General features: G+C 40.3%; 2 protein-coding genes across 6 annotated transcripts in view; one reads left to right on the top strand and one right to left on the bottom strand.

The window, feature by feature from the left end:
• LOC129379309 (flagellar attachment zone protein 1-like) overlaps positions 1-5,300 on the top strand; it is a 34,038-nt gene extending 28,738 nt beyond the window's left edge. The window contains exon 2 of the transcript XR_008608160.1: positions 4,884-5,300. The gene's annotated coding sequence lies outside the window, so the exon portion shown is untranslated. The remainder of the gene's footprint in view (positions 1-4,883) is intronic.
• The window catches only part of mtss1lb (MTSS I-BAR domain containing 2b), a 72,971-nt gene that overhangs the window by 45,140 nt on the left and 15,823 nt on the right, over positions 1-12,008 (bottom strand). For all 5 annotated transcript variants that reach the window (XM_055060017.1, XM_055060020.1, XM_055060018.1 and 2 more), the window contains exons 2-3: positions 11,473-11,534; positions 10,828-10,901 (exon numbers count right to left, since the gene is read on the bottom strand). In XM_055060017.1, the coding sequence (XP_054915992.1) occupies positions 10,828-10,901; positions 11,473-11,534 (136 nt within the window). The remainder of the gene's footprint in view (positions 1-10,827; positions 10,902-11,472; positions 11,535-12,008) is intronic.

Raw genomic sequence — 12,008 nt, 5'->3', positions numbered from 1 at the left:
TTTCCATTCTGATGATTAATATTTTTTGAAGGGCAATTTTGTTTACAGAGACTTCACGATCCATTTTACTTATGGTTTCAATTTTGTTTTTGGTTGTGTGTTTTATTTTGGATATTTAAAATATCTTCCAGTTCTACTGTAGAGATTCTGTGTGAAATTGAGAGGGCAAATGTCAAGCTTTGACATTTCAGCATTTAAGTGCACTGAATAGCACTAGTACGTACGCATTTATAGTCATGAAAATCAGGCTACCAGAACGAACCATAATAACAATTAAAGCCACAAGCGGCGTCAGGCATTACTTAAACATGCTCTCTAAACAGCAAGATTATCATTTATCACAATAATTCATTAGGTAATTTATCATACTGCAATATTTGTTATTTAAAACTGCTATAAAACTAGTCACAAAACAACATAATGACAAGTTATGGAATAACTTGATGAGTAAAAGACAGTTTGTTGCTGAACGTCATTCCCTCTGTCACAAGAAGAACATGTACTAAATTGAAAATTTTAGTTTTCACAAAACTCAAATTTAATGTCATTAAATTTAATGAGCATTAAATATCTTTGTACTCAGGATCAGTGTTTGCTTTAACAATGAATCAAATGTTGTCAGAAAGAGTTTCTGCTTCATTTTGCTCTCGAAATTATTAGGTCCAAGCAGCTAAGCGCTGCGAAGGCCTATTGCTTTTGTATTGTTTCAGCTTCTGTGGTGGCTGGCGTCGGGCGGCGGTTGCTAGTACCCCGAGGTGACCAATAGGCCGGAGCGGCGCTTGGCTGCGAGGGCCGCCTGACGCCGCTTGTGGCTTTAATTGTTATTATGGTTCGTTCTGGTAGCCTGATTTTTATGACTATAAATGCGTACGTACTAGTGCTATTCAGTGCACTTAAAAGCTGAAATGTCAAAGCTTGACCTAAAGGAGCTCTCGCTGCTTTGCGGGGGGGATTTATCGTTGAGTAAAACATGCCACCTTACAAACCAGCAGTTCAGCAGTAAAACAATGCTATATAAACACTTCTAAATGCCTGGTGTTTTCCAGTTGAACCCAAAAGTTTGACAAGTTGACCTGCCAATGTGTGTTCTTGGAAGGAGATCCTTTATAGAGTACAAAAGCAATAAAAATACAGTCCGAAAATCTACCCTGGAGGTCTGGTAACCTAGCAAAGCTGTCACTCAGGAAATATTATCTTTGTTTTTATGGTGTCTGATTTGTGCCAAGGCTGGTGTTAACAAGTATAACAGGCGACTCACAAACCCCTGCAGGGCTACCTGCTCTTTCTGATTTCCTCACAGATTCATTTGTATGTATTACCCACACAAAGGCACCAAAAACGTAATTAACATACATGGCTGCACCCTAATTGGGAAAGAACTTGAAATTTGCATCCCGTGCCAGCCTCCGATCCACATCTTACTCTCTGCTGTGTTAAATTGCATCTGGGTGCAAACAGAAACTCACCTTCATGTTGGCATTTTGCATCTGCATAACGGTTTGAAGTTACGGTGCATGACTTGTATGTTCTACAGATGGCGCATGCTGTAACATGCATCAATGTGTTCACTATATGAGCTCTTCTGAGGTGTGGTCAGTGAGTGTGGGTGTGTCAGAATGACAGAAAGAGGATTAGACTATTAAGTATGCCTGTGAATGAATATTAATCCCTGCTGGAATAGGAATGCCTCTTTAATCCTGGACTAATGCAATTCTTACATCATATCAAACATTGGTAATTGTAAATACAGTCAGCGGTTACACTCACATAGCAATTCTAAAATATATAGCCTCGTATTCTAGGGATTCAATACACAACAATAAACATGTGATATTGTTATTATGTTTAAGGATTTATGTGCGATGTCACATAAAAGTTATTAAGCTAGGTGTCCCTGTATGTCACACTGTTTAAAATAATGTGCAACAACCACTTGGAGCAAAACCATGGAGTGCTGAGTCAGACACTGCAGAGGTCTAAATTTAGCAAAATGGTTATTGTAGTCTAGGCAATAATACAGAGAGGATTGAATTTGAATGGCACAAGCAGAGCAAGAAAACAATATGTCAAGATTCTAAAATTGCACTTCTTTCACCTTGAAACTTTATAAGTCACTGGGTACAGTTTTGCCAAATGCTTGCATTCAGATTTGAACATAAATTATGTTTTTATGAAATGTGTACAGCATTATTAGTATTTTAAATAAAGCAGTGTTCAAATAATGCATAGGTTGTTTTAGAAACATGAAAAATGAATAAATAGATTAGTATTATGAACAGCTATCTTTGTTTCTTAACATAGCAGATGGCGTGTGTTGGTGTTTTCCAAAACTAAACATGAAGACACGTACCACATACTGTAGAAGACTACATCCTCTGTCACCTTTTCCATCCACTCATTTTGATACATATAACCTAAACCTAAAGACGATTTTGTGAGGCTGAAATAGGAAGGATTGCCATGAGTTTGAGTCACTTCAGGTATTCAGTTAAGTAAGTCTTCATCAGGGCTGACAGAGCATCTGCATAGCTTCCCATGACATTCAGCTCATTATTAGCATACTTAATTTGAGTAAAATTTGTGTCAGTTCTCTGGGAGTAGCTAATGCTAATTTTAACACGTTAAAAATCACAACACGATTATCAATTTTCTTTTACATACAAAAGGTTCAGTGTTGGAACCTTCCACAACGAATACAAGGTCAGGGACAAAACTGCGAGTATACAGCTGAGGCAGCAGCAGCCACATTGGTTCTCACGCCTGACTGGTAGCTGTTAATGCTACGGATTAACACCAAACTCTCACTCACATACAGCGCACACATTAACACACACACACCCACACACAAACACACACACACATTAACACACATACACACAACAGCCAAAATCCAGGAAGATATGCTTCCGTATTTTTGCACAAGTAGGACATTTGCTTAAACTTTCATGACAAAAACAAGCAAAAAAAAGAAAAACATAAGGCAACAAAAGACACTTCATACCAATACCTTCAGAACTCACACACACATGCAAGCACTCTTTCCCACATGCATCGTACTCCTCAAGCCGGCCTCTTGTCCGATTAAACAGGATTGGCCCCAGAGCAGCTACATTCAATCAGCTAAACTTCCCATGCTGACTGAAAGAGTGCACTGCATGTGCGTGTGTGTGTCAGTGTGTGTGTCCAACAGAGCATAGCTTGTGCTGTTGACCTCGGGGACAATGCTGCTCTGTGACATGAGGAAATGTCCACATTAGAGCTGCCAGAGACTGAGGTGGGGACGGAGGACAGAAAAAGCTGGAGGACAAGAACATGAGACGGGATTCGATGGGAAAAACACGTCAGGATGTAGGAGACCAATGGCATGCCAGGGAAAAGAGAGGAGGAGAGAGGAGGACAGCGGACAGAGCGAGAGACGGTGGTAGAGACGGGATAGAGGCGGAGAGAAGGGAGGGAAGTAGATGCACTCTGTTGCTGAGGCTTAATTAGAGACAATGATGTTGTTTGGTAACCCTCTCCACAACAAGAGACCTATCAGCCATGGCCTATTTGCAGAGGAAGAGAAGTGAGGAGAAAAAAACTAAGAAAAAAAAATGATGTAAGAAAGAGACATTTAGGTGGTGCGATGAAGAAATGTTGCATATTTCTGTAAGACGTTTCACAAAGAAAAATAAATTCGGACAAAAGAAGCTAAGCAACAAAACTGCTCTAAAGTTGCATTCACTGTTTATTTTGTTTTAATCAAACTCAATCAAAATTTCTTTGCCTAGAAAGTCTGGGCAGGTGTAACTGTGCAAGCAAACTCTAATGAGGACCATAAAAAGCAAACTCTGATTGCTGACAAACCTGAGTCTCAGTTTGTGAAGTCTGGTCCAGTTCAAATGCATTTGTGAATGCCAAGCAGACCGGAGACCTCTTCAAACACCTGATACTCAAAACACGTTTGGTGTCAACGCACCTTCAAGCAACTGCATTCAAAGTGCACATGCATCGAACTTGAAGCATTGGACATGTTTTTGACGCACATCGCGTGTCTGGTGTGAACGGACCATGAGGGACATCGCACAGCCACGCAAGAATTAAAACCATTTGTAGAGTTTTCTGTATGTGGTAAAACGTACCCCGCATGAACTCATGGTACGTTTTCTTAGTGATGTCAGCAATGTTTTGAGGAACAGAACCAAAGTTTTACGACAAATGGGTTTGACTTGATTGAAGATTTGATGCAAGAATTTGAAGCTGATTTCTGTTTGCTGCCTTCCAGCTGGTTCTGATGTAATATCACTACTTATACTGTCTTATATTTATTTGCTCGTAATTTCAGTAAAGTCCAGAAGTTGCTTTTGGGCCAAAGTAGAAAAACAAAGCAAATGGAAGTGATTGTTGTCACTGTGTGTGCAACAAGGTTACTGGATGACATAATTTATCATTGTCTCATTTTATTACATAAAAAAAACTGGTATTGGTGAAGGGCAGAAAACTGCATCTGCTTTAGCATGTACAAGCAGTAGAAAAACATCAAAAACCGACTGATCTGTGGTACTTTACGAATCACAGAACACTTCATTGTCATTGTGTTTAAAATGGACTCTGTTGCCCATGTGGGGTTAAAATAATGTCAGGACATGACTAATCCTCACTGTAACCAAATTATGTAGGCCAGAGTACAGAATCCTGCCTCGGGAAATTCTGTTGCATGATCAGCTGGATAAGATTAGAATCGGCAGTTGACCGTGAAAGGCATGCAATCTGTGAAAGGCAATTAAGCCATCTTCCTCAGATTTCTCCTCTCCTCTTGGCAACAACACGGCTATTTTTTTCTCCGCCACAACTTCCGTCCCTTTTTCTCACACGCTCCTCTTTCTCTCCTCTCCTGTTGCCAGGCAACCGTGCTGGTAAATGTGATTCAGCTCGACTGCGATTGGGCGAACTGTGGATCCGTTGCCGGAGTCAGGAAGAGAAAACGGGGAGATAACATGCATCGCATGCCGGAGTCGCAACTATGAAGAGCAAGATAAAAACAGCTTGCTGTGCTTTGTGAAAAGTCGACACTCTTCCTAGCCCTTTGCAGAGAGCCAACATGTTGATGTGAGGCTGAGGTGGGTGGGGGTCTCTATGAAGTAGCAGGTGCTGCTTGAAGGAGGTGACATGCTGATTTCTGCATAAGGAAAACTTCTGTCTCTGTGTATATTTACCTTTTGTCAAGACGTCCTCATTTTACCTCCCTAACAGGTAATCATCAGTCAACCCTGACTTCAATGCCTCCCCCAAATAAACTGCATAAACACAGAAATGTATAACACAGTCTGAACAAAAAGTCCTTTATTTCAGTGCCTTTGGAGAGTGTTAGCATCTCACTTTGTCCTGTTACCACAACGAACTCATCAAGGAATCTCATTGGGATTTTATGGAGTGCACAAAAACGACACATGGGTTTCAAGTCATTGTAAAAAAACTAAAGACGTGTTTAGTTGAGCTCAGTTTACGCTGACACTTCTAAATCACAATGTAGACTTACCAAAACACATGGTCATCCAACAACCCTGAGAGACCAAGCTTTAGTCAAAGAGGCAACCAGCTAATGCCTGAGTAGCTCTGGTGGAGCTGCCAACATTAGTCATACACTGGGGTCAGAAAGCACTGCATCTTTTCCCATTTTCTAAATACTACATTTTTGCTTGGAATTTTGTAGACATGTGGTTCATAGAATAAAACTACAATGTTCAATTTTCTCAAACATATTTCTATAAAAAGTCAAATTGGAGAAACTGATCATTTTGGTCTCTTCATTTTTTCCAGAGCTGCAAATGCGTATATGGGCTATGCTTATATTGCAATATATAGAAAAATATTAATATATTATACTATTCCCATATAAAAAGTATATGGGAATACAGTACTTAATGTATTTCATGCTATTTTCCAATATACTTCGTTATATTGTTGTATCATAGTGGTATTTTCATTTGCATCTTATAAAATAATAATTTATTGTGACTGGCATCGTCCAGCAGTTTAGCTCCACTGTCCCATTCAGCTCCACTGTCCCATTCACCATGTCTTGATACACAACATGACAGTTTGAGATTCTTCATCGGCAAAAATTAAATAAGTTCCTTCTCATTGTATTTTAAATATGTTTTATGAATAGAGTTTCCATACATCAGAAATCTGCTTATCCATCAATAAACTGGTTCAAATCAAACTGCTGCTTTGGTGAACTGACTGTAAACTCTTGTGAATGTGGCCCAGAAACCTGGGCCACATTCTGTGTCACACTTGTAGTCACACCAGTCATATTAGTGGTTGTGTTTCTCAAAATCAAGACCACATTGGCCATAAACCTCACTCCTTCCTGCCCCCGGCTCTCTTCCTTCGGCTTCAATCAAGATGATAAACGTTCTAAAAATGACTCTTCCTGCCTGTTTTCTCTCAGCACCTTAGGTTGTTTCTGCTCGTCTCGTTTTGTAGAAAGCCGGGTTATTTTCATCTGTAATCGGGAGATTGGTTTCCATCATATTGCACAAAGAAAGGCAGAAGTTTGCATCTGTGCATGAGGGCATCCTGACGTGAGCCCCGTGTGCATTAATGAGATTTATGACGCTCATAATGAAAACTTGTATCTGGGTGCAGGCAGACAGCCGGGCAATAAAACCACCAGGCATTCTGCACCATCAGATAATCATCTCCATCAGTGTTGTGTCCCGCACAAACTAACACAGAAACACGCAGAAATGCAAGAACACACGCTTGTGCTTCATTGCTCTGTGTACGGCTTAATGTGTACCATGGGAGTCTGTGAACTGGTCCAATTTTACTGCTGCTACTGCCGATCAAGTCTAGGAGAAACAAACAAAACAAAACATCTCTCTAGAGAGCAGCTAGCTATTTATGTAGCTAGACAGATAGATATTTTGTTAAATAGCTAGTTAGCTAAATAGCTAAACAGGAGAAGGCCTTGAACACCAGACAAAGTCAGACCTAAGTCTACCACACCTGGCAAGAACAGGAGCAGGATGTGCAAAGAGACCCTAGAAACATCCCAGCTTCTCACTTAGATACCCAAGTTATGGGCCAAAGCCAACGAAAATATTGGTATTCTGATCCCGATATGTCATGTATTTCATGTCATTACATATGCATGTATACTACAAATTCAAAGCCTGTGTCAAAATCAACAAAAAAAATCCAAATTCCAAGTTTTGGATTTATCAAATAAAAGAAATAAAATGGAATTTGATCAAAATATGCTCAAGAAAGTAAAGCTTAAAAATATTCATTCCAAAACATATTGATGGACCTCTTGGGTTTTTTTTTCTTCTAAAAGATGTTTGTAGTGGAATTGTACAGGAAGGTTTATCTTGTTTTTGTTCATGGCAAGGACTTGGTATTTAAATGTTTGGACTTCAGAGATGACAAAGACCGAAGAGGAAGAGGGTGGTGACATAAGCTCACAGATAGGATCAGGGAAAAAATGCAAGAAAACCTTCCAGTGAAATCATTAAAATATGTAAAATCTTCTTACTCCGTTCATTGTGGAGTTAAATAGCAGCAGAATGGAGAATTTCTTGCCGTTCCAGTTTTCATTCCATCGTTTCATTTTGCTCTCCCATCAGACAGAGAGATGAAATGTGGATGGTTCATCTGAGAGTGGCCTCCGCTTCACCCCCCAGTGGGGAATTCACAAACACTTGCACACCTCCTCCCACTGGATTTCACCAACGTGTTAAATCTCCCTCTAACCCACACACACCATCACAAACCCAAATGCAGCGCAAACCTCAGCTCCTGTCCTCCAGGCTGTCTTTGTTCGACTCGTCCGCCTGGGATCAACACAGAAGCTAAAAAACACCCATAAATCCCACGTGCTGTATTTTGTGACATATTTCGATTCCGCTAATTAAAAATACATCCGGGGGCTCTCTGTCCTCAGTTTCTCGTGGTTGTGTTTGTTTTTTCTTCTCCTTGTTCTCATCTTATTACTAACAATCCAACAAACACTTCTCTGGGAAAGTTTTCTGACCGTTTCCGTTCTCATGCAGCATGTCACACTGACCTAATTAATCTGACTGTGTAACAATCAGTACCTACAGTTAAGCCCCAAAGTCTATTAATTAATTAGTCTATTCAACTCAGTCCAAAATACCTAATGTTTTTGATTTAAAAATTAGTCACATTCTAGAACCAAAGTCTTTGGTCCAAGAGCAGAGAATAGGATCATCAGTACGCTTTGGGCTGGATGCAGACCTGTTGTAAGAAGAAGTGCGTTCATGCAGCACGAGGACAGAGCGTCTCTAGTGTCTTCTGCTTCCTTTCATTTAGCAGATCCATCAGAGAGTCTCGCACAGTGAAAAAGAGCATCGGGCAGATGTTAGCTCGTGGAATGACTCATCAGTACAGGAAGCACAGTGAGCCTCTGGTGAGCTGCGTGCATCAGTAGAACTGCATCATTTGCGTTATATTTTTGTACATTTGCAGCAATGGAAGCACATTTGGTATAAGCTGACAAAGCTTAGAGACTTCCTGTCTGGCCAGTAAAAGCAGCGTGAACCTCTTCCTGCATCCTCGGTTGGTGGAGCCCACCTGGTGTGATACACACACGTACACATGCCCACACGCACACCTTCATCCCACACACTGTATCACATCTGCACCTAATAAAAAACAACAGCAGCAGGATTTCCCTGTGTTGCATCCTGGTGAAATACTAAACATGTCAACATAAAAAAAATAAATAAATAAATAAAATAATACTTAAAACAGCTTAAAATGGCAAAGTGTAGAATCCTGTAAAGTTCAGCTTGGGTTAGGCTGAAGTTTGAACTTTAGGTTGATGTAACAGTACAAAAATGATTTTGGATGACTTCATGCTCCCAACATTGTGGGAACATGGCAACCTGATGTTCCATCATGACTATCCAGCAGTCCATAATAATGTCCATAAAGACAGAAATAAGCAAGTTTTCTTGGGAACTGCATTGAGTCCTGTCCTCAATCCAAGGATTTCTTTTGTCATCATCTTGAATGTGAACAACACAAAGAGATGTAGGGGAGAAAGGAAATTGCAGACACTATTTCCATCCCAGGAGAGGAGGCAGAAGTGACGGAGGAAGATGAAAACCTCTGTGTTCACTGTGGGGATGCAACATTGAAGAGGGGAAAGAGCAGAGTACTTTTTGAGGTCCCTTTGGGCCTTCAGTCTTTGCACCAACATACAGGTCTTCTGTAAATCTTCAGTAGAGAAGACTTACATAATGAAAACTTGTATCTGGGTGCAGGCAAACAGCCGGGCAATAAAACCACCAGGCATTCATCTCCATCAGTGCTGTGTCCCACACAAACTAACACTGAAACATGCAGAAATGCATGTTTCATTATTGCCAGATAATGGCTCAGCCCCTCAGCTGAGCTTTGGATCTGCCCCGGGGTGTCCTACCATCAGGGCATGAGCAGAAAAGCCAACTGGTCAGGTGCTCAAACTACATCTGATTCATCTCAACACCGGGGAGTAGAAGCTCTAGTCCTTAATCTATCTCTAAAGGCTCACTCATACTTCATCTGAAGTGTTGAAGTCAGTTCTCTTTGATGTAGATGTATCATTTTATTTACACAGAGGCAGCAGACTGCCAAACTCAGCACCCGCCTCAGATCAAACTATTTCCACAGAGCTCTGTGCAAAGTGTCGTCTGGTTGGTCAGGCATTTGTTAGTGTTTTGTGAAATGCGCTCGGAGAGCAATGTTGATATTTTGCTTTAGTTAGTCCAATATCAGGTCTATGTATCCACAAGAGACATGAATGATTTTCAATTAAATTCAGTACAAAAACATTTTATTTATCCCGAAGGGAAATTAAATGTTGTTGTGACTCATGTCAATTCCAGAAAGAATTATTGCCATCAGGCTGTTGGCAGGAAAGATCTCCTGTAGTGATCTGTATTACATTGAATATGAAGAAGTCTTTGACTGAAGACACTTTGTTTTCCAATGAAAGTCTCTCATCATCAGTTTGAGTAGTGTTTGCCATATACCGTGAGCAGTTATGTATGCTTGTAAGATTCTTCAGCCAATAACTACAAAGATTGTCAAATATTTAATAACTCCTGGGTGGAAAATGGAGCATCATGGTCCACAGAGGAGGCTGTCATGGTCCACAGAGGAGGCTGTCTGCAGAAAGGTCCAGCACTGTCTCTGTCACTGTTTCATAAAACAGAGGATCCAGGGAGGAAACTCCAGCTAGTGTGATGAATTGTGAATTGATAGGGGTTTCTCTAAGGTGATCTATGCCGTGACTTAAAAGTGTGTAAAAGTGTGCATATGAACAATCAGCAACAATATGTCAACTGTTTGGCTTCAGATGAAGTAGGGGAGAGCCTTAAGTCTTAGTCCAGCTAGCTTATGGAGAAACCTTCATTCAGCAATTTACTCTTAAGGCCATAATCTACATGTAGAAGGCAGATGAATGGGTACATCACTGTTTGGCTCTGCTCATTCTTTGCAACACCAGGCTAAAACAACACCATGACTTAGGAACAAGACATCAATACACCAAAACCATTTTAACTGACTCACATATTCTCAAATTTGAAGTGCTTTAGCTACAGATATGTGGAATCTCAGCCGATGAATGACCAGCTTTGTCATTTCTCAGTGTCTTTAACCAGCCCTGTAGTTTTCTTTCTAACTTTGTAAACTTGTGTTCCTCTAGGCTGCTGGAAACCCTGTCACCAGTTCACTGAGCTTCCTAGAGTGTGCTCAAAAGTGGAGGAAACAATGGACAGAAAACCAACTATTATAGATTTTTGCATTGTTCTCTATTCCCAGACCTACCTCTAGTGTTGGTAGCCATGTCTGCCACTTTCTGAAAGGCATCCAGGAAGGCCACAGCAGCCAGAACAGTGGTTCTATGCGGATTAAAAACACATTTTCATGAATTATATCAGATCAAAAATCAATACAGGAATTATCAGACTAATAGAGTGGTAATTTTTTTTTTTTTTTGTAACAAAGGCAGGATTTACGAGCACAACGAACTGTCCTACTGCTGACAGGCTCTTTCAACCAAGCCTGAAATTTCTGCAGCTTCTCCAAAGTTAGCATCATCTCTTAACTTTACAGTCATGTGCTACTTTGCAATCCTGTGTTCTGTAATTCAAACAGAACACATTGAAGTTTGTGGTTGTAATCTGACAAAGTGTGAAGAAGTTTAATGTGTGTGTAGGTGTGTGTGAGTATATATTATTTTATTGAGAGCAGGGGTGGGCAATCCTGATCCTCAAGGGTCAGTGTCCTGCAACTCCCTGGTCCAACACATTTGATTCCAACAGCTGAATCATCTCCTAAATGCAGTCAAGCTCTCCAGAGTCCTGCTAATGACCTCATTATTTGACACCTAAAAGTTGCAGGAGACTGGCCCACGTTCTCCTGCCCACCCCTGATTTAGAGAGTGGATCTCTTGGTTTCTGCAGAGCTTACCGGAGCTGGGAATGCAGCTTGGTGGCCTTGGCGCTGAAGTCCTCCCACACAGGATAGGAGCACTGGCAAAAGAAACACAGTCAGGTGAGTTATTACTGAGAAACATTTATTTAAAACGTTCCTGTACTTTTATTTTCTCTACAGTTATGATACAGAGGGAGCTAGAGCAATAAAGAAAACATGTTCAGTTATAGTGGATGGTTTTATTTTGGACTGTCTAAGCAAGTGTGTTACGTAAACGATTTCTAATTGACTGGATTCATCCACAAAGTACCACTATAGCGTTGAAATATATTTGAAACAAAACTTGACCACTGCAGTTTTCAGATAGGAATTATATTTTGTGCTATCCTTTGACCTAATCCAACAAAAGAATATTTCACAATCACCACTTTAAACATTGAACATACAAAAAAATAGTCAAGAATTACTGTTTATGCCGAGAATTGTAAAGGTGTTAGATTCATTCAATTATTTAAAATTTGCAGAAGAAAATAGCAAAAATTAGTTATTATCAGCAATAAGCTAACATCAAT

The sequence above is a fragment of the Poeciliopsis prolifica genome, unplaced genomic scaffold, assembly GCF_027474105.1.
Source record: "Poeciliopsis prolifica strain line A6 unplaced genomic scaffold, Auburn_PproV2 SCAFFOLD057, whole genome shotgun sequence".
Lineage (NCBI taxonomy): Eukaryota > Metazoa > Chordata > Actinopteri > Cyprinodontiformes > Poeciliidae > Poeciliopsis > Poeciliopsis prolifica.
This window is presented reverse-complemented; position numbering and strand designations above follow the sequence as displayed.